Source organism: Mercenaria mercenaria, chromosome 1 (genome assembly GCF_021730395.1).
Source record: "Mercenaria mercenaria strain notata chromosome 1, MADL_Memer_1, whole genome shotgun sequence".
Taxonomy (NCBI): Eukaryota; Metazoa; Mollusca; class Bivalvia; order Venerida; family Veneridae; genus Mercenaria; species Mercenaria mercenaria.
The window spans coordinates 50,434,444-50,459,384 of record NC_069361.1 but is presented as its reverse complement, the minus strand read 5'-3'; the positions used below and the strand labels follow the sequence as shown (position 1 = coordinate 50,459,384).

General features: G+C 34.0%; 1 protein-coding gene across 1 annotated transcript; it reads right to left on the bottom strand.

Moving 5' to 3' along the window:
- Positions 1-9,859: 9,859 nt before the first annotated feature.
- LOC123538295 (uncharacterized) lies at positions 9,860-13,921 on the bottom strand. The gene is made up of 2 exons (XM_045322266.2): positions 13,354-13,921; positions 9,860-12,596 (listed from the first exon to the last, which is right to left on the bottom strand). The coding sequence occupies exons 1-2, from the start codon at positions 13,673-13,675 to the stop codon at positions 12,046-12,048; spliced, it is 873 nt and encodes a 290-aa protein (XP_045178201.2). The 5' UTR covers positions 13,676-13,921; the 3' UTR covers positions 9,860-12,045.
- Between the last annotated feature and the right edge of the window lie 11,020 nt (positions 13,922-24,941).

Sequence of the window (24,941 nt, the reverse complement as noted above, 5' to 3'; positions counted from 1 at the left end):
AAACCTTACATTTATTTAAAGTTTGTTTGCAATTTTCCTGAAGAAATATAACAGAATATTTCATCACTACAACATGTAAAATATTGATTCCAGTCTTTATAAATCTAACTATTTTTCTTTTTTCAGTCACTGATTAAATCCTACTAAAGTGAATTACTGTCTGTATATTAACTCATTATATATCCAAGTTCTGTTTGTTTGTTTTCTTTTCTCTCTGAAGTTGCAGCTTTTTGTATTTTTATTTTTTCCTGTGCACCACAGTGCTAGGCACTCCGTTATTACTCTCTTGAACAGGACCCTGTAAAAAAAAAACAACAAAAATCATGTTGATTAAACCATCTACGTCAAATTGATAATAATAACTAAAGAAATGCATATAAACCTCTGGACATAAACTTATGTAAAATGTGTGAAATTATTTTTTGTCTGTATTTAACCGAGAAAAATGTGTTATAATTAATGAGAATATGAGTTTTATTTACAGAATTTAATGCTCCACACAAGTGCTATCCGCCAGCTTTAGATATAAGTATTTAACATATGTTCAAGTCACATGGATATAACATGCATACATGATATAAAAAGAAATTCTCTATAAGATTCCACAACTTATCAAAAATATTTTTTAAAAAAAAAAAAACTTCTACTTACAGTTTATAGCTGGAAGACTGGGTTTTTGTTAAATCTAGACCTATCACATGTATAATAGTTTCCTTTACTTCACATGTCTATAAAGCTAGAAATCTGGCCTAGAGAGTAAAATTAACCACATTTTCTGGGATTTCTTACATAACACGGGTTAACGAGAGTTCATGTTCTGGAATATTCAACAGATTTATTGTAAACATTTTATGATTGTATAAAATTAGATATTTGTTATAGAGTTAGTAGTTTGTTTTTATTGTTGTTTTTTTTTTTCAATACTTTTCTCAAAATTTTTCCAATGTAGTAGATTTGAAATAGTTCAAAATATCACTACGGCTGCAGATAAGTTTTAAGTTTAATTAGCCCAAATTTATGTAACTACGAATTGGTGAAGAAAAGTGTTTAACTATTAATTAAATATTGCATGTTACACCTACACAACGTGTATACCTGTGGGGGCTTGTGATAAAACAGTGACCCGTAAAATATACAATGATATTGTTACTACTAATGGGCCAACGTTGGGCCAACGATGTTTTCCCTGTATAAGTCTTTGCCTGAAAATCAATATCGGGCCAATGCAGAGATATCTGTGACTGAAATTTAAAATTGGTTCAACGTTGGCCCAACAGCTGTATTTACAATACTTATTAATCATTGTTGGGCCAACAGTGGCCCAACAAAGATTATCCTTTGACGGTTTTCCGTCGTTGGCCCAATGACTTCATGTTTACAGGGATATTTCAGACAAGTTTTTTACGTTGATTAACTGTCGAAACGGATACAAATTTTAATACATCTTTTTTAACATACTAGAAGAAAGATACAAAAACAGCTACAATATGCGTGTAATAGCGCTGAAATCAGTTTAAGTACACTCCAGACGTAGATCTACCACACACACATCAAAGTCAATTTCACCAACATCAAAAAGATGTCTACAAACAAATTGAGACGGGTTAATTATCGAGTCTCTCCACAGGAGCGAAAGTAAATGTAACGCGAAACTACTGACTGTATATTATTAATTAAAAAGTCAACATCTTAACCTGAATTTATACGACATAAAAAGGATAAGCGTATCGTATTTCTTAGATTTAAGGGGCGGTTTCGTCTTTGATTATACTCTGTTCTGACTAGAGTTTAAATGTGGTTTAAAACGGTTTTATTTTTTTGATCAAGTTTGTGTCCACACACAATGTGAATTATACCGTGTTCAGACTACGTTTTTAATCCTACATTAACTTGGGTTTATTTTTTAAACTCGTTTGCGTCCACACTATATGTGGTGTAAAACGTGAATTTTGTAAAGGTCAAGTGGTTTCTGTAATGTAGCATTAAAACTACCTCGGGAGGTGGTTTTAATACTACATTAAAAAGTAATGCTACATTATTTTACAAATGTGAACGCAAATGTGGGTTATAACTGGTTTTACAACCCCAAATCCACAGATCTTACCTTTTGGAGGAAGAATACCATGTGTTTCTCTTTTGTATCAAACAATTGATGCTGTGGCTGGCAAAGTAATTGGACTGTTGTTGAAACAAAAACATTAAATTGCGATATGGAGTCATGCTGACGCTCAAAATGGACAATAGATGGAATGAACAGAAATTCTTAGATGAACACAGAAGTTTAAATATTGATGACCCCTTCTTGTTTCTGTTAGCCTCAATTCTTTGTAACCTTTTTGCTTATTGCAAGATATTTGTTAACTTCCAACATTACATGTGTATATCTAAACCACATTTCTTTGCCAAGTGTGGACGCAAACTAGATTATATTTTGATGGGTTTTGAATGTCAAATACCAATTATAGCCAATTAGTGCCTAATAAAAATAAAACCGTTCTGCTAGTGTGAACACGGTATTAGAAGTGTATTATTTGAAGGTCAAGTGGATTAAAAACAAAACAAAACAAAAAATAATGTAACATTAAAACCACCTCCAGGGGTAGTTTAAAAGCTACACTAAAAATAATTACATTTATTTCATTAGTGTGAACACACTTGTGGAATATTACAGTTTTAAAATCTATTTATGGGTTTACTCACCAAATCTGACATTTTGGCGGGACAATACTATATTTGTCATCTTTAGTGTTAATATAATAAACAATGGATGCAATAATAAACAATGGATGTAATGGTTATGATTTCCTTATATCTGCATGCCTCCTTGTTTGTAATCTTTCTTGTTTATTACAAATCATTCTCCGAAACTGCCATGTTTCTACTTGACAATGTTTGCTTCCAATAATGTAACAATGCTAATAAATATTCACGACCCTTGCATGTATATACTTTAACTTTCAACTGCCTGGTGTGAATGCAAACTAGATTATATTTTAATGGCTTTGATTATCTCAACCATTAAGGCACTACAACAATACGGATGTTCAGTCTGAACACAGTATTAGTCTGCGCTGTAACACGTGACAGCAAATTGTTAATCCTTACGCATTGCTGTTTTGCATTTTCTACATTACTTTTGTCCTTATATTTCATATGGTAGTCTTTCGCTTGCTTTCACAGTAAAGATGTAGATCTATATCAGTTTTCAACAAAAATGGTTATTGAAAGCTTATTCATCACATAAACTTAGGAACATGATATTGAATGCAAACACCGCATGACGTTTAGATATCTTTTAGAATGTTCGCGGTAAAAGGTGCGTAATTACGGTAATAGGTATAAACATAGGAGAATACTCCGGACAGTATTCAAATTTTGTATGGTTATGCCCCTTTTCTTCTCAAAACATTGATAATTAGTTATGAGGAAATATGATGAGATAGTATAAGCAAAATACGGTAGAAATTTTGGGGGAAAAACATTTTTATAAAAAATAATGAAAAAAGATTATCTAGTTGGTAGCCAGATTATACAAAAATGGGATCAATTAATATTCTTTACAAGAACAAATTTGTTTCATCTTCTAAACGTTTTCGTTTACCGTGATCAAAGAATGACAGTAAAAACGCAAACACATGTTTCGTGAATTTAATCGTAAGTTTTCAGAACTTCATATAACATTAGTTTTAAGAAATTAACAAAGATTTAAATAAAGTGATAAAAAAAAGTCATTATTATTATAATTGGTTTTGTTAAAATGAATTTTCCTCTACTTCCGTTTTATATAATTTCCGTATTGGTACGATTACGACGAAAAGTAATTTAAAAAAGGTGTCGCCTACGGCTGAAATAGTCAAGCCTTTACTAAACATCACTTCTAAAAAACAACCGCAATTATGTAATTTGCCTTTCAATGTAACCTTTTACTGATAAACAGTATAAATTCACCATTTATTGTACATTACCAGTCAACAAAGTCCGTTTCTTAATTTCCTTAATGTTCTGTTTGCAGACGACAAGTTTAGCTTACCGTACAACAAAAACAAACAACAGAAAAGCGGAACTAGCATGTGTTACCTATGGAAAAGCTACCTAATCAGGAATCTGTCAATTAATGAACATGTATTACATGATAACAATTTTGCTTTATCTTATCTCTATATTATTATTTCCCTTTAAATATACACACGAGTTCATGCCCTTGTCACTTCCAAAGATCTTTCACAGGGTTTTCTGCAGATAGGCCAAGACATAAAACAGATAAGCCATGCCATGCACTACACAAGTTTTTAAAAATCTGCAACTGAACCAGTATCACAGATAACTCCTAGCTAGGGTTACTCAGATATTGTAATTATGCCTATTTTCTTCTGAAAACAGGAGAAAGTCAAAACTTAAAGGTATTTTACTGATATAGTAAAAGCGAAAAAAGTAGAAAGTTAGAAAAAGAATTAAAATTATTATGAGTCGGTAGCCAGACCATGCAACCAGTCTTGTCTAGCAATCATAATACAACGTAACTTCATCCTCGCTGCTGGTCAATGAGTGTACATCATCATCGTCATCGTCGTCCACCGTCACCGTCATCATCATCATCATCATCATCGTCATCATTGTCGTCGTCGTCGTCGTCGTCGTCGTCAGCATCAGCATCATCATCATCATCATCATCATGAAAGTAACAACAATTACGATTATCAGTCCTCAATATCAGATTATAAAGAAAGATGTAAATAAATTCACACCCAAATTGTAAATGAGTGTCAATAACTGTGATAACTGCTACTAAAAACTGACACAAAAACACAGAACATATTTACTGATGATTTATTTGAATCCGGCTTTTTTGAAGTTTTTAACCTTGAATTCTGGTCAGGATGTTTAAATAGTGTCATCAGTTACGTCAAACGGAAAATACAACGCGGATATCAATTTAAAGTAGTTTTATAAAATTGGGATTTTAATTTAGAAAAGCGGATATCTTAAAATACCCCTTCATAATAACTTTTCAACTATTTACATTTATTTCTCGTAATTTTTATGAGTCGAATCGTAAATACTACGAAGCTCGAAATCAACCATGATTTTAATCGGAGTGTTAAAATGTTGTAATAGAAGTAGTAGTAGAAGTTGTCGTAGTACTAGAAGTAGTAGTTGTACTAGTGGTAGTAGTAGAAGTAGGTAGTAGTAGAAGTAGTTAGTAGTTAGTAAGTTAGTTGTAGTAGTTGTAGTAGAAGTAGTAGTTGTATTAGTGGTAGTAGTAGAAGTAGATAGTGGTTGTAGTAGTAGAGGTAGTAGTAGTAGTAGTAGTAGTAGTAGTAGTAGTAGTAGTAGTAAGTAGTTAGTAGTTAGTAGTAGCAGTAGTAGTAGTAATGATAATGATAATAATAATGTTATTATTATTGGTTTTTCAAAAATACTCTTTAGATCGAATGTATGTCATTTTCTCAACAAGTTACACATTTAACTGCATGGAAACAACACCTGTTAAAACCGTTATCTTTCCCACTGAGACACTTTTCTTTGTACCTTCGTTATCACGATAAGAAATCTGAGAATCAAATACTGGATATAACTTAACCCTTAGCCTGTTAAATTTCTATAATGAACTTGTCCACCTTTCAATTTGGATAGTACTATTAACTGTGAAAAGGGATACATACAAAAAAGATACTAACTGAATGACGAACAGTGCAGATCTTGATCAGACTGCACTGATGTGCAGGCTGATCATGATCTACACTGGTCGCAAAGGCAGAATCAATCGTGTCCAGCATGCTAAAGGTTAACAATATTATCGTCCTGAAAATATTCTGTCACACGGCGCTAAATTAATTTATAGTTGCATATCGTCTCGAGGTCTCAGAAAAGTAGGAGTATGCCAGTACCTCAAAATGCTGACTTCTACAGGACCCAGGGTTCTTCATGATTAATTCAACTGTAGCTGAGAATACTATAACACAAGTCATAATATAAAAGTAAACACTTTATTCTAAGATCATCTGAGTAAAACACAGATACCTTTTCATTGAAAACTAGTTAAAACACTGAAAATTGAAAAAAGAGCACAATGAGGGTTCACCATTATAATAATATGTATCACGGCCTTTGTAATGCGGAAAGGTCATTACAGAAGTTTAAACCGGAATGAATATTTAAGAAAACGAAATAAATTACCATTTTGTATCAAATTGTGACAAATTATACGAAGTATGACCTTTTTCGTAAACAAACGTGTAAAAGTTATTGTTTTGAAGCAACTGTAAGCGTAAGTAAACAAGTTACAGATTTAAAGATAAAACTATATCCATTGAAAAAAGACCATACACACATTTTGACAAATTATTTTTTTGTATGGACATGTCAACCTGTGTATTGAATTATGTACGGTATTTCTCGCTGCTGGTGACAAGCCTGATTGACAAGCCTAATTCAGCTTATCATAAGAGAATCTTTATATTGTATGCAATTACGATAGTCAGCCCATGTTTACTGAAATAGCAACATTGTTCGGTATGTGCAGTTAATATTTTATATAAAATTATGTAGCACTAATATGAATGCAATACTATTAGTAATAATCATTACTACATGGCCAGAGACCACCAATTCAAAAATTGCGAATAAGGTAATCGTATACTTGGGAATAAGGTAATGTTTAGCCCGTTCTGATTGGTCAGTGATGTAAACAAACCAAAGAAGTATTTTTTTTCGACGTTTTATGCGTTTACAGTATTTCATAATACATTTTGACAATATTTGCTTCGTTTGATATGTATTGAAAATAGTTTCAAGAAACGATTTCCCATACCATCGATGTAAGCAGGCGGTCATATCATTTACAGGAAAAAAACTCAAATAATGTATCACTATTTCTTTATTTTTCGCTCGTTATTTTTGTTTAACTAAGTTCATGAAAAAATGTGATAATAGATACATGTTTCGATTTATGGAATCCGTGTAAGCCGTAATGCTATAATGGAAGTCTAATCGGAGAACAATTAGTTATCTCTAACCTCATGGAGTACTAATACTGATGTCGTTTCTATTGCAATAGCTCCTACTGGTAGTAATACTAGTACTAATCCTGGTGCTCATAAAACTGGCAGGATTTCCCAGGAGAAAAACGTGTTACTGGAACAGCTTTCTGGAATCGTATTTTCATTATTACTGGGCGCACAGAGCATATCTATCTCGGTTAAATGTAAAAATTATTATTCGATTACAATGATAATGCTAAATGTTAGTGTTATGGTCATACAGCATCTGCAACATTCAGAAATGTATTTACCCAGCAAAAAATGACTAAATACAAATGTTTAATATATATTTTATTTAATTAAAGATTGGCACAAAATTGTCATGACTGGATTAAGTTTACTAGTAAATATATAGCTTAATAAATGCAGTTGAGTAAAAACTTGAATTGAAATTATTCAATATGAATCGACGTTGTTTCTTGCCCCATCCACGATCGCAAGAGTTTTATGATATTAAAAACGCTGAAACACAACTTTGTCCCGACACCGGCGACAAATGTTTAAAACAGTCTTTTTGTATTTGTGCTTTGTTCGTCATTAGGATTCAAAGCATCTGGTTGTAAACCCAAATGTTTCAGCTCTCTCCAGTCACGACGATGGGTGATATCCTGCAAATATAAAACAAACACGAGAAAAACGGGCAGGGTTGGGAGGGAAGTTTTTAAACTAAAATTTTTGTTTAAAGTATCAATGACTCTACCTCGTTCAGTGGACTCAGATTCGAAAAGACTGGAATCTGGCGAGACGGGCGTTTATATACCTGACCCAGAATTCCCTGGTCACGTGAAGGTATGGTGTACAAGGGGAGTCATTTTTGCCGAGTAAAGAGTTTAACCTTAATTCGGTTAAACTGAATATTGTCAGATATGCGTAAAACTATACTGTTTTAAGAATTACATTTGTCTGTTTTCTAAGACACGATTTTCTACTTTATCATTACAAGTGGTGATGAGTGAGTGAGACCCACGCGTATAGTTATACAAAATTCATGAAAACTTTCAGAGACTGAAAAAAAACTGCATCGTGTCTCGTTTTAAAGTGGAGGCGTTTGATGGATATCGTAACTCTCTAGAATAGTTGTGAAATCCTTTAATTATTGCTTCTGTTTAAAACGATAATTGAGCCGTGCCATGGGAAAACCAACATAGTGGGTTTGCGACCAGCATGGATCCAGACCAGCCTGCGCATCGGCGCAGTCTGGTCAGGCTCCATGCTGTTCGCTTTTAAAGCCTACTGGAATTGGAGAAACTGTTAGCGAACAGCATGGATCCTGACCAGATTGCGCGGATGCGCAGACTGGTCTGGATCCATGCTGGTCGCCAAGCCACTATGTTGGTTTTCCCATGGCACGGCTCATATTATTGTTAGATATTAACTTATTCCTTTACTCATTTTTTGTACAAATTTCAGGGTTTTATTTATTGTTGGGAGGTATTTATTTCTTTATCTTGATGGCCGCACAAACACTTCGAGTAAAACTGGAGCCATTTACATTACCACGACTATGATTGTGACCATCACTTGAGGCTATGCCCTTTAAATTTAATAGCTATGAGACTTTCGGGAGTCAAGATTTCGTGAAATTTTTGAACTTATAATTGCAAAAAGATTATATTATGTTATCTAAAATTGATGCAATTTATACTTGGGAGAATCTGCTGCAAGTTCATCATATAAACACAAGTAAAACGTACTGTCAAGACTTATAGTAAATTCTACATCTACAAATACTAATGGCACTTTAAAGTTTCAAAGTGCTTTAATGTTCCACGAAGTTATATTCCACGAAGTAAGTCACGCGTTTATAGAAGTAATTACAGGATATGTAATATTTAATACATGGAAAAAGAATGTATTACAGATTGTTACAGATGCTGAATAATGCTTTAATGTATTTATATAATAATGTGGTGGAAAGAGCAGTTTGATTCATTTCATAATGTGTTCATACAGCACAGTCTCAATTTCATTATTTGTATTTTTATTTTCTATGAGTCCCATAAATGCAGAAACCGTTTATCGTCTGCTTACTGAGTCTGAAAGACTGATAAGCTTTGTTCTTGAAAAAGAGACACTGGTGAACAAGAAGAAAGTATTCACATACGGATTTAATTAATTACCGTTAGCTCTCGTACCAAAGTGTTCCGATTCTCGATCAATATCTGCTAATAACTTTGTACTTGATACCATCGGCAACATATTAGACAGACACAATTAATTAACTTTGGAAATGTTGTGTTTGGGTTATCGCTCTATATTCATCACTTGAATAATTTGCTAATTGTTTAACTTCTTTTCGTTCATTGACAGCTTAGGTGCAGTTAAATCTATTTAAGGAGGAGCAAATGTTGAGAGTGATTTTGATGATGACGATGACGATGACGATGACGATAACGATGACGATGACGACGATGACGATGACGATAATGATGATGATGGCGACGACGACGAAGAAGAAGAAGAAGATGGTGATGATGATGATGATGAAAATCTTGACCGCTGAGTGAATAATCACTAGATTTCTTCGCCAACACTTCTAAAAGCTTCCATTTATCAATATATATAAAGTTCAAATTAACGACTTGAGATCAGACTTGGCACCGACTCCACATGTGTTTGTTAGCGCGACTTATCCCATATACAGTAACATATCAAAATATCCCAAACAAGGTTACTGAAGCTCAAACACCCTCGGGTTGAATAGGACATGTTTGGTCTAAACTACGACTTTCTGTTGTGTTAATATGAATCTAATTAATATCAAGTAATTAACATGGCAGCTGTTGATTAGAAAAAAAAACATAAAACGTAACAACACGGCTTTTTCTGCCATTTTATTTTCCAAAATATCGTCATGTTTAAGAACAATTGCATTCGGACAGACCAATAAATTTGTCTACTTGGCAAATTGCGTACAGACATTTATCTCAAGGCGAAGCAAATTTATTCAGTTAATGTATGGAACAATCTACCTTTTTCAAAGAATCATTTAACCTTTACCCTGCTTCCAACAAGTGATTCTGCTTTTGCGACCAGTGCAGACCAAGATCAGACGTACAGGCTGATCATGGGCTGCGCTGTTCGCTATTCAGTCAGTAAATTTTCAGTGAACATTCCTTCAAATAATAAATGGTACTGCCCAAACTGAATGATAGACCAGTCCATTTTAGAAATTTAGCAGGATAAAGGTTTAAAAAAGGTAATGATAGTAGTTGACTGATATGTCAAACTAAAACATAAAGTTATAATATATAAATAGAATAGAAAAGAAAGAAATAATATAAATAAAACAATAAGAACACCTATGAATACAAAAATTGCTCAACATCACTTATCTTAACGCGCGATATTTCTGTACCTTAGGGTTTTGCATTACGTGTTGTAACAATATCATATCTTAAGCTACCGAACACACAGTCAACTTGCATACTTGAAGCATTCAAATTTAGCTGATTTAACCTTCAACACAAACACGTAAGAATTGCATAGGTTTATTTTTTCAAGAATACACTTCATCTAATAAATATTATCTTCAAGATCTGATGTTTTAATCTGATCTGATGTTTTAATAATCCGGTCATAAGTTAATTATATATGTTTTTATAAAACTGTTGAAAAACACAGCTGGTATATGAACAAAAAGGTATGGCGTTAAGTCGACTTTAAGCTCACACATATACAAGGTCAGCGATTAATCAATAAACCACTATTAAATTCTCGTTAACCAGTGATGTTATCTAAGATCAATTGTATCATAACTGTTGCATTTTTATTAACTTTATAGATACATTTGAGCCGCGCCATGATAAAACCAACATAGTGGGTTTGCGACCAGCATGGATCCAGACCAGCCTGCGCATCCGCGCAGTCTGGTCAGGATCCATTCTGTTTGCTTACAGTTTCTCCAATTCCAATAAGCTGTAAAAGTGAACAGCATGGATCCTGACCAGACTGCGCGGTCGCGCAGGCTGGTCTGGATCCACGCTGGTCGCAAAACCACTATGTTGGTTTTCTCATGGCGCGGCTCATTTATCAATCCATAAGACTCATGCAGAACTAATGCTTATCAACAAAAAATGATCATCTGTCTTGCCCATATATACAATTTAACATATTTAGCAAACATTATGTTGGTCGTAAAAGAGATATAAAACTTTCATAAATGTCATTTCACATAACTCGTTTTGCCCATACGCATACAACACATGTCATTCTTGCTAAAGAAACATTAGAGCAACATGTTTCTATAGAAAGTTACATAGTACGCACTTGTGCTGTCAATCGGTAGTTTATCTCAGTAGCCAGTTTATATATTATACATAAAGATTATGTCAAACAGCTACACTAAATAAATTTGTCAGCCATCTGGCATACTGTGTTGTATCTTTATCTGGACCAGCTTTTTCATATCCCTATGTAAATATTATATGCACATTTTTAAAAAACACAAAATAGGCTAACTACGATCATATAAGATGTCAGCATTACAAAAAGTTTCAAAGAGACCCCCCCCCCCCACTCCCTCTCTCTCTCTCTCTCTCTCTCTCTCTCTCAATATCAGTATTGCACATTTTGAAGTACAAACTCGATTTATCTGTGCATAAAGACTTCAATTTGTTTTAACATCCATCCATTTGCTTCTCAGTCTTAAATAGGTTAGCTGAGGGTAATTTATCACAGTTCTTATATCAGCGCCATGCACTTCGCTTGAAGACAATTTAACGTTTTGTACAGCTTTAATGTCACTTTTGCCTAGATTTACTGTATCACTATCATCAGAACAGATATTTTTGAATTTCCCTACAACGCTGCTTACAATGCATTATTTTGCTACTTCTAACCCTTAACCCCTGTCAACAGACTTGTTTGCGTACCTGTGCAGTTATTTAAATATGGCACAATGCTACACTCGTTGTCAGATTGTATAACAGCCGAATTATCGTAACCAGAACTTTGCTTTGAATTGTCACCAGTGATATTTCTTGAGTCATCAAAAGACTGTTCATCAGGGACTTTCATTTCTTTTGGATATTATGTCTGACTTTTCACCAATATCAGACACTTCAGTCTTCTCATTCAATTTTTCATGAAACACGTTATTAATGAGTGTGTCTGTCATATCGTCCGTGATTTTCTCATGAACTCCGCACAGGAAGGGGTCATCAATCAAGTAAGTGTCTGATATACAACTATTGTTCAATGCACCGTATCCGCTAGAAGTATTTGTTTTATCTGATGCAAATTTCTTAGTCCTACGTTTTTCTTGTCGTAATTCAAGTTGTAGACGTTTCGTTGTATTATTAACAAGAACTGTTCTTCTAAGAAAGGCTTCGGGGTCATCCAGTTGTTTTAACTTTTTAATTGAGATTTTCAGAATTTTCTTTCGTTTGTCTTTTCTTTCTTTCGGTGTGTTTAAAAATGGTGAGACTCTTTTTGATGGAATGTACACTTCTTCGGACTCCGTGTTTCCTGCTTTTCGTTTGACTCCGTGTTTTTTTATATTCGTGTGATCCGGCTCCACTTCTGTCTCATTGCACATTTCAAACAACCTTTTCTCTGTTAAGCAAAAAAAAAGTTAAATATGAACTGTTATATAAAAAAATGGTACTCTGTGTATGTTACAATCTACTTTTGCGTTATGAAAGATGTTGCAAAAAGAATGATAGAGTTTAGCAGTTTCGTTTCTGAGAATTCAATTAATAATATCATACAAGCTGATGAAACATATAGCATTTTTATCGTATGTATACAGAGATGAAACGGACAAATGTCAGATTGCAAAATCAGTGGTATGTCTGACACATAAAAAAACTAGTTAAAATATTGTATTGCATGAATTTCAACAACACCAACAGTAATGAATAATATTTACATTTGTTTAAGATGAGATAATGCCATTAAGAAGATTAACCCTGAACAGAACGACCATATTCGATCAATATTGTGATAAAACCGACCACCACTTGTTATATGGCTATGTGCACTACCTTTTAAAAGTATATCACAGGGCTAGATTGAGCAAATATAACAGGTATTTTACTACTTAAGTTGTAAAATTTGTAAAACTTTATACTATTAGATAAAATAAAGACTGATTTATCTACGATGACATTGACAAAGAGTTAACAATACCGCTTAACCTTATCGTAATCAGTGTCGTAACAGGAAGCGTTTAACCTATATTATAAAGATTGTGTAAATAATGGTCAATATAACTTATCTTAGGTGTATTGAATTCAACCCATTTTCAGGCGCATGCAAGTGCATCTGACAGTGTAAAGAGTATAAAGCAAGAGAAAGCCAAACAACCAACCGTTTGTATGAACATGCTTTTCCATGTCATTTGATTCCAGGTCTGCGCCGTAACTATCTTTGTTATGTACATCGAGATGCTCGTGTTTGGTGTTTCCAGTTAGTCCATTTGAAATATCCATTTGGCACCAAGTCGACGGACCCGCGCTCTCTTCTACGTGACACGAGTCGGGAAATCTTTGATACGTGGATAAAACGGAATGTGGCTGACTGGCATTTAACCAATTAAAATCAAAACTTTCACATACTTTATTCTGTATATCTGCACTGTCCTCGCTAAATGGGTTCGTGTACAAAGCTGACATTGACAAAACACAAGTCATTTTGATTTCTTTTAACACTATAAAATGAAAAAGTATTTATATATTTTGCAAAAGATTTAACACTGATAAATAATATAATCCAAATATATTAGCAGACGGGATTATTAAAGATCCGCCGGATCACCTTATCAATACACAATAATTCCTTCTGCTTGTAAAATGATCATAAATATGACAGCACGGCATACGATAAACACTGCGTCTTTTCACTCCGGCTAACAATCATTTACTGACGCTCCTACTGTTTACAAGCAGTCGGCACATGGTTAAGTAATTCGTTTGAGATAGCGTAAACTTGCTAATCTAAATTTGTAAGTAAATATCAAACAGATAATATACTATTTTTTTATATGCATATTTACACTCAAATCAATGAAAGAAATGAAATATTACTAGTTTAAATACTGATGTAAAATGTATGCTGTTATTTGATTCCAACCTAATTATGGTCGGATTGATACACATGGTCAACTTAAGGCCTATCTTAAATAAAGAGACTGGGCTACAGATTTTGACTAAAACTGATCTTTCTTTAACATTGAAGTTTGGTCTTATTATGATAATTAGAACACGCGTTTCTGTTTCTAAACTACTTAGTAATACATGTATACTAAATCAAGAGAAAAAAACATGTTTGAGTCGGAAATCGAACCCGGGTTGCCTTTACGAGCTTTACCAATACGCCACGAAGAACTCGTTTATAACTCGGGACCCCGTGGCAAACCCGTTTCAATAGAGTGGGAAGATGAGTAAAAACAATTATTTCTCATGTGTTTCCATAACATATAATCTGTCAGTAAATCAGTTCAAAAGGCTTTTTAAGATGTAAAGCAATAATTTCCTGATATCATGATATTTTATATTTTCTGTGTTGTCTTACGCTCTGGAGGTCAGTTCCCTGAATAGTTTCTTGTATATGATAACTTGTAAATGATCGATGCACTCATGACCAATGGGTTTGAAAGATAGGGACTCAAGAACACATTCCATGAGACGAGACACATTCACCATACTTCCACTCTACAAGTGGCCAATGACCCTCTATAGTTACCAGTGATTTGAAATTAGCCCAGCCTGAAAAATATAGTTACATCTAACATAATTATATTGACGCATAGTCTTTAGCATCGTATTACGGTGCCTGTCCTTAAAAGTTTATGTTTCTTTCTTCAAGTTACACGTAATAGCCAAAGTTCTTGAAGTCATTTTATCTTTTTTTGTGCAAATTGAATCCGATTCGATCAAGGTCAATATCGGTTTCATCAAAACATGACATATTTGTTTAACAAAAGTGTCAAACTAATTGCACTCATTACTTTAACGACAAAACCTCTTTCCTTGGGCGAAATGTGAAGTGTTGTTAAACAAGGGCCCTTCTGTCAATTGATTGTTTCCGCGTACAGCAGGATCATCGACATTAATTATTGTTGACGTTGTATAAGGACAAAAAGTTTGTATGTTTGGCCAAAGTCATCTTTCATTCCTTGAGTTATTTATATAACCACTGCTGCTGCTGATGATGATGATGATGCTGATGGAAATGCTGCTGCCGTTGTTGTTGTTATTGTTGTTGTTGTTGTTGTTGGTGGTGGTAGTGGCGGTGGTGATGATGACGATGATGATTGTGATGTGATAATGGTGATGATGATGACGATGATGATAACGACGACAAAGGAGACATAGACGACGACGACGACGACAATGACGATGCTGATGCTGTCTTTGATGATGATGGCTATAATGATGATGATGGTGGTGCTGCTGCTGATGATGATAATGATGATGATGATGATGATGTTGTAGTTGTTGTTGTTGATGATGATGAAGATGATGATGATTAAGATGATGATGATCTTAATGATGATCTTTATGATGATCCTGATGATGGTACTTAAAAGTGTAAGCAGTAAAAACATTATCTATCAAATAAATTAATTAACAGTTACTACAGGATTGAAACGAAAGACCCAGGAAACTAAATAAGTTATGAGGCAGGAGAATAGAAACGCGTTCCTGGCCCGGATGCCGCGGGTTCGAATTACGTCACTGGCTGTTTTATCAGCCATTGAATTCGGTTAACCATGTTTTAACTATCAAGAGAAGTAATTTAACATAAATATAAGAAATACAACAACATACTATAGTTGGCAAATGTTAGCAATGTGACCTGCCTACCCTTAAAATGACTGGAGGCAAATATCTGTGATCTAAAGGTTATATACATTACGTAATATTTTGTATTTTGAAATAAAACAAAAAACATAAAATGAATAACATTTTCAAAATATTTTAATTACTTTGATAAAAGGTTATTGCGCAGTATGTCAATACAGCTGGCGAGTTTATTGTACCCGTGCCATATAAAAAGAATTTAGTTTAAAATGTTAAAGCTTATACCTAGAAATCGAACAAGTGTGTTAATTCTACATATCGTAATTATTATATTCTACGAGCTACTGTAAAAAAAGGGAACAATAACTGTTTTAATGTTTTTTCTGGTTACAACTAATAATAATAGTATATATAGAAAAAAAAACACTTCTGTTGCTGCTACTACTGCTGTTGCTGTTGCCGCGATTTTCACTTCAACTGTCACTACCATTCATAACCAGTGCTTCTGTTGCTACTACACGAGAAATTTCACCCTGAAACTAGTTTGCCTTAGTAAGTCATTTGTTTATAAAAATGTCATTAATTTGCCCTTTACATGTGGTAACATTGATTGTACGCATAAGGAGAAATAAACCTGTTACATTTAAACGTTGAAACAGCTTTCTGCAACAACATTCGTTAATTGAATTGAGCGCACAGTACATTATATATCATATAACATATGTGAATTCTATTAAAAATCAAAACCTTTCCGAACTCTACTTGTTGACAATACATTTCGTTCCTTAACGGATCGACCTTTTCTAGCTATACTGAATAACACCAGCACTGGTGTATTTTGAAGAGATGTGGATCGTGAAATTGGTTTCGATTGGACATACAATATATATTTCTACGAGCTCAGTTGATTATTTTCATCAATCAAGTAAATGAATAACTTCAATGCAAAAATAGTTTTGTAGGCTGATGACCACTCGAGTCAACTGGTAAAGTAAAATACGTTCACTTCCATTAACTAATAAATTAACTATTTCTTTAAATTTTGCACACAAGTGCAGATACGATTAAATATTTTTTTCACTCTGTGTTTGATAGCAAGTCATTCCTATATATTTTCTAATTGATTTTGTTTGGTTGAACGTCACGCCAACACAATTACAGGTCATGTGGCGATATTCCAGGACCTGATGGTAGGGGAAAGCGGGACACTTGGAAGAACCACTGACCTTCGTAAGAGAGTTTGTTGTCTGATTGTATTAAAGTAACGGAGATTCTATAAATAACTGATAAATGAATATAATCATTATGAGATATGTTTCTTCTGTTTTGTTTTCTCATTACAGCAATAGCGCTTTATCAAATGTAATAATCTATATGCAAGACTGTTAATATATATTGAATAATAATCATAAATTGGTCATGAACTATTGGCATTTCAACATACACAAATACTAATTCTAACACGATCCGATTCATTTTCCTATTAAACAAAGAAGGCTGAAAACAGTGAATTATTATACAACAAATCACTGTTCTGACGTCACAATTATTACGTCATGGCGTCAAACGGCATAGCGGTGCGCTTGAAAAGAAACCAATTGAAAACGGGCAAATATTTAATGAATGTCGTCAAGGATGTACTTAATTTAAATCCTTGGTAACGTGTTAGAATCGAAATAATATATCTCATTAAAGTGATTTGCTCTTGAATAAATCATTGTTTGTCGTTCAGATGCGTATTATTATATCACTCGGGCTGCGCCCTCGTGATATAATTCCTTCACATCTGAACTCCAAACAATGATTTATTTATTGCCAATAGACGTCACAGGTGTGACGTTTGGTTAAGTTCTCAAAAGTTCAAGGCCCATGCTTAATCGATATTACCACTCTAACAGTGCTAATGTTTGAAATACAACAAAATTAATGTTAAACTGGTTTGATTTACTTTATTGATACAGAAACATTTAACTATTCATAAGTCCGGTGCTGAACTTACGTATGTCAGAGAAAAATTAACAGGATTGTCCTGAAACATAAGCAAGGGAATACGCTGTGCGTCAGATGGATATAAAACTTTCATAAATGAGCCGCGCCATGAGAAAATCAACATAGTGGGTTTGCGACCAACATGGATCCAGACCAGCCTGCGCCTCCGTGCAGTCTGGTCAGAATCCATGCTGTTCGCTAACGATTTCTCTAATTGCAATAGGCCTTGAAAGCGAACAGCATGGATCCTGACCAGAATGCGCGGATGCGCAGGCTGGTCTGGATCCATGCTGGTCGCAAACGCACTATGTTGGTTTTCTCATGGCGCGGCTCAAATGTCATTTCACGTAAATTATCTTGCCGAAACGCATACAAACACATGTTATATTGATGTTGTGTACAGAAACAAGTTACAATTATGTGAAAGCAACATGTTTCAGCACGGAAGCATTAAGTTCTTCCAGGAGTTCGTTTATATTACACAAAATGTAGATCAACGATAATTGTAGGAAACAACTGCACTTTATTAATTTGTCAGTCATCATGCATGCTGTATTGTATTTGTCTAGACATTTCATATCCCAATATAAAAATAGCACAATCTGTAGGCTACGATATCTTACATTGTACACATGTTGCGGTAAATCACAAAATGTTACAAAGAGAGTTAAAGATATGTTATCTTAGCGACGTGTTAAATGTCAAATTTAAACGGTATGACTTGACAATTTAATACCATACCAGCTAATGAAACATTTAGCACTTTATTGAACATGCATTTTCCATTTAAAACAAGTTCATATATTGTATTATTGGCAAACTGCTTCTTAATGGTGCGTTCTTCATGATTCCCCCCAAAAAATCAGTAAGAACCCAGTTCTTATTTCGTAAATTCACGGTTTTTAAGACGCGACAATGACATAACAGATTTTTAAACCAAACAAAAACGTTTATGAGAACGACAGAAATGACATTAACCGAAAAGAAGGCCAAAAGCACATGTTGTATTGCTATATACATGTACGCTACCTTTGAAGTGATAAAAAGATTTCACTTATAATGTTTAAGCAATGTAACAGATATATTACAAGTTGTAAAGCTATATACGATTAGGTAGAATTTATTTTAAGTTACATTGACATAGAGTTAACAATGACATTGATTTGGTACAGCCTTACCTTATCGTATACATCTTGACAACAAAGAAAATATTTACACTACATTATAAATATAATACAAATGCGATCATTATAGGCTATTTTGAGTGTAATGTATTGATCCTAAATGCATGTTATCAATTTCAGTTACATGAAAGGATAGGTAATCATTATTAATTTTATTTGACACCTTAAATTGGATAAAGTAATAATATGCATTTTTTTTTCGGCACGGACTTAACTACATAACGGGTGAATATGTGCCAGGCAGCCTGTTGGCACTCGCCCTGTAAATGAGGGTTATCGGGTTTGAGCTTCTAGCTGACTTACTTATTATAAGTTACGGGGCAGGAGAAGACAATCGCGTTCCTGGCCCGGATGCCACGGGTTCAAATTCCGTCACAGGCGTCAAGGCGTCACTTTAGCACCCGGCTTTGGACCGTTGAATATACTTGCTTGATCGGTCTTACGACGACTGCAACCTTATGTACGGCCGGAATTTAGAGACGGATTTACATTTTGTAAGGATGTATGTCTCGACAACAGTGAACAATGTGTGCTAGGCAGTCGATTAGCTCAGCTGGTAGAGTACTCGTCTTATAAACGAGAGGTCTCGGATTCAATCCGCTGACTGACAACACATTTTTCTCACCCTGTGACATGCACATTAATTGCTTCCACACAACAGGGTGGTACATCTTTGATTATCGGATAATCCAGAATGTTGAAGTTGGACATTTATTTAGTTAAAATCAAAAGGTCCGCATTATATTTTCACCGCCCTCGCTAAATGAGTTTGTGTACAAAACTGACATTTACAAAACATTGTTTTTACCAATATAATTAAGATATGATATTTCTATATTATTCAAGAGATTCAACTTTCATAACAATAAAATTTAAATTAATAAGCGAACGATTTTATCAAATATTCGGCTGATCAATACACAATATCTTGTTACAGTAATTACGACAGCGCAAAATTGCGCTATCTATCGCAAAAGTGCGCTATCTATCGTAAAAGTGTGTCATCTATCGCAAAAGTGCACTATCTATCGCGAAAGTGTGTCATCTGTCGTAATAGTGTGCTATCAATCGCTAAAGTGCGCCATCTATCGCAAACTGACGTTAACCTATAATGAGGGAGTAACGTGTTTAAGATAAAGAAATGTGTTAATTCATGTAAATATACAAATTTGTGTATGCGCAATTCAACAGCTCGAGTAAGTCATAAATTATGAATAAACATTTATGTAAATAATTATGTTTCGATACATTTTTAGTTACTAACTGATATAATTGCAAATATTGTATCTTTGTTTTCTGTTATTTTATAAAACTATTGCTTCTTGCTGGATAAAATAGGATCATGGTCATATTACAATAATTACGGGGAGAGAGTGGGTGGGGTGTCAAAATAACGCTCCATAGTTTGAGCAGCAGACAAATTCATTTTTACGCTAACCATCCTCATTAAGTGTATAGTTACTAGACTAGCCACTAGACTGATGATAAAGAATTTGTCACAAAATTTAAATCTTTGTACTTTTTCTTTTATTCTACGTAATAATGACAAATGCCAGTCAATTTTAGAGATTTTCTCAGAGAAATTATTGTAATATTATCATAATGATATTGCACATCGGATATAGACTGGCTACATTCACAATTTAAAAAAAAATGTTTAAAAAAAAATAATAAAAAGTATATCATAGTCTAGGAACTAGTCTAGATCTGAATTTGATCAGACTAAAACGAGATCTGCTTCCATTCAAATATAATGTAAATACACATTTATTGCCATCATTTATTTGACCCTTGAGCAAAATGTGAAGTGTTGTTTAACTAGAGTCCTTCTATCAATTGATTGATTCCACATACTGCAAGATCAGCGACATTAATCATTGTTGTATGTGGGTTTGTGTATCGGACCTCAAACAGAAGGTTTCACTAAATGCATTCCTTGGGACGAAATGGCAAATATCGATGACTGATGAGTAGCTGGTTTTGGTATAGATGATGCCGAATTCGCTATTTGAATTACTGCCATTGTTTGCTAGTGTTGTTGTTGCTGCTGCCGCCACCGCCGCCGCTTTTAATGTAAGTTGTTGGTAGCGGTACTCTTAATGTTGTTGATGATGTTGATGATAATGATGATGATGAAGGCAAAAAGGAAGACCAGTATAAGACAATCATATGTTCATAAGACAATCATGAAGGAGCTGCTGTTGTTGTTGTTGTTGTCGTCGTCGTCGTTGTTTTAATGATGAATATGATGATGATAAAGACAGTGATGTTCATAATGATGATGAAAAAGTGAATTATTAAATAAAACAAAAACGGCCTCCATATCCCTAAATATTGTAGACAGGAACGTCGTAAAAGTGATAAAATAATACATTTTAGTTACTAGTATTTGTCAGCAGTCATAATACTTGCTACTATAAAATATATGATTATTTGCTAGAAGAACTAAAGGACAACCCTTGCAAAGTGTAGCTTCTAATGAAATACATTAAGCATAAATTATTGCCTCCCGGATAATTTAATATAATACTGCGGTAAGAATATCTAGACATGATAGAGAATAGGTGGTGGGACAAAACACACCCAGTATCTAAGTAGGAAAATATAGGTTGAACATCGAACAAAAATCAAATACTTTCTGAATATTTAAAGCAACAATATTTTTTATCTTTGATTGACTAGTGTATAACCAAGTCTATAAGACGGTCTTTGACAGCACAGATCGCAGCCAAGACAAATAATAGCAGACTCGGTTTGCTGCTTGAGTCAGTCAAGGAAAGAACACCCCTCACGTCAGCTAGCACTGGCTTTGTTTTGTTAGGCACAATTAAGGTCATATGGCGACTTTACTAGCTTTTAATGACGGAGAAAGTCCCCAGGTGCCGGTCTATGCATTATTTCAGACATGGGTGGGCACCTTAGTAGAATCTCAGATCTTCCGTGAGCCAGCTATACGGCTGTCTCACATGACAAATTCTACCCAAGCAACGTTTCGAACGCACATTGCTGAGGGACAAGTGATTCGAAGTCAGCAACCTTAACCGCCCGGCCATGGAGGCCCCTCACTGGCTTAATCGGAACTCTATCATAAAGTTGGCAAGGATTACATTGTAATAATTGAATGAAAACCTGAAAGATGGAATATTTATTATAAGATTTTCGTATCAATAAAAGTAAACATACTTCTGTAAAGACTGGTGGTCAATTGTACACTTTACAAATATTTCTGACACTTAAAGGTGGTTAATAAAATTCGGGTCAAGCAATGGATTTGTTCATAACTTAACACATTATCACTTACACTTATTTATGTCCACTGATTGTTGATACATACACAGATTTACACTGGAAGTACTTGAAAATTTGATTTTCCTATCCTGGTTGCTCAACCAAAAGAATTATTTTAGCGTGTATAAGTATAAATTTGGTAAACATACTGTCTTAGCCTAGGTATTGATACAAATATAAGAACGAACGAATGTCATTATTATAATAATAGGATTATATTTGACAATGATTTGCATTGAAACTTACATATTTAGCTGAAATTCATTTCGAATGCAAGTTTAGTGGTTGCGCAACCATGATAGATTTGAAATTAATGAATGCCGAGGTTTCGCGCAGATTTAAAACTTGACCTTTGATTAAGATTGCTGAAATATCCCATTATTAATCAAATGAAAATATAAAACAGAAATTTTACTAAAATCAAAAGAAATACTTATATTAAAGGAAAGTAATTACAAAAAATTACAAAAACTATAGGATATACATGGCAAATGAAGATCTAACTCTATGTAAATGGCCTTGTTGTGCCTTGAATAAATCGCTAACGTAAATAATGTCATAAAATTTTGCTTAACATTTAACACCTTTAGTTGCACTCAATAACATTGCCAATATACCAGAAATAATAAGAGATTTATTGGCATTTTTGCTTAAGGGTTAGCGCTCTCGACTCATCACTTGCAAGTTTTGTTATTTGTTTTGTTTTTCTTCCTTCGTTTATTGGTATCTTTAGTGCAGCAAGAGCTATCTATTAACAGTTTATGTTTGTTCGTTTGCTGATAAGAAGTAGAAGCCCAAAAGACGTTGAAGGTACTGCAGGTGTTGGTGGTGAAGGTTAAGATCATGTTGGTGATGATGATGATGATGATGATGTGCGTAAAAAACACTAGATTTTCCGGGGTTTATTTTCAAGACTGTCCGGAATTTTCACATCTACAACAAAATGTACATATCAACATCACTTAGTCAATCACTTTAACAGCTAACTTTCAGCTCAGAGTAAATAAAATCCGATGTTGGGCATCAAATAAATCACAATTACGTGGAAGTGGTTCATTAATATACGTATAATTAACGGCGAAAAAGAGGTGTTTGTTTACCATGTGAGGTCTGCTACCTACGCGTTTCTTTACACATAGTTACACTTCTGATAAGTTACTCTCAAACATTTTCGGTTGGTTTGGTCTATACTATGACTTTCTGTTTAGATAAGGTGAAGCTAATTACTGACAAAAAATTAACATGACAAAGAACATAAAACGTAACACTAATGAGTCTTCCGTCAACTAATCTGTCCAATGAATTCAAAACTTATAATAAAACCATAATTTTATATAAGAAATAATGTGTCGAAGGAATGTGAGAACGACTTCTGGTCCAATTTTTGATCAAGTTCCAAAATATCTATACTACAATTTTGTTCATTTATTGCACGTTTGGAGGTTAAGAACAAATTATCTATACCTGTGCATTAATAAGTTTGAACAGTGTCTATACGCTTAATTTGAATCTTTGATTTCTCAAGCCTCATTAGCTTAGCTTAGCTAAGTGCAGTTTATCACATTCCGTGTTTTCATCACCAAGCACGTTTTACACTTCTTTTGAAGGTAGTCTAATGTATTCACCTAGGTACATACATACAGTTTCACTATAATCTTAACAGAAATGTTTCAATATCTTTTTCTTACTGTTTAAACCTTACATATCTGCTACTTTTAACTCATCAAACTTAGCAACGGACATTTCCTGCGGCGTACCTTTTCTATTGTTTAAACAAGTCAGATGCTACATTCTTTAGTTATAGATTGTATGACAGGCAAACTGCCATCTCTAGAACTTTGATCTGAACTGTATTCAGTGACGTTTAATGACGTAAACGTTCTTCAGTAAATGCACGGTTGTCCGTAAAAAGCATCCATTTCATTGGGTATTATGTCTGTCATCAGATTGGTTAGTTCTGTTATTCGTTTCACATAACACGTTATTGATAAGTGTGTCTGTCATTTCGTCCATGATTTTCTCATAGACTCAACTCAAAATGGATCATCAAAACAATAAATGTCTGACATGCAATTGTTGTTAGGTACACTATAAACCACGAAATACTTTCTTTGATTTGATGCAAATGTTCTAAGATTTTCTTGTCGTAATTCTGTTTGAAGACTGTTTTGTTGTATTATTGGCAAGGACTGACAAGGACTGTTCTAGAAAGCCTTCGGGGTCATCTCATTGTTTTAACTTGTAAACTGAGTTTTTCAGTATTGTCTTTCGTTCGTTTTTTTTTTTTTCTTCCCTTTTGGCGTTTTTAGGACGGTGGAAACCGTTTCGGTGGAATATTGATTTCTTCGGATTCCGTAACTTCTACTTTTCGCTTGACCCAATGATTCTTTATATCTAAGAGCTTTGGTTCCACGTTTGTCTTGTCGCATAATTCAAGCATGCTTGTTACACGTTTTTACCTGCGCAAACTTTAATGTAAATTAGAACTCGTAAAACATCTTGTTAACATATTTCAAACTTCATCTTCACTGTCGGTCAGCGCGTCTAGATCAACATCATCATTAACATTATTATTATTACAATCCTCGCTGGAATCATGTATTTTATGATAACAATTATTATATATCTTGTCACACTCTCGCTATCTCTATTATTATCCATTCTCTTTCTCTTTAGGTATATACAAACGAGTT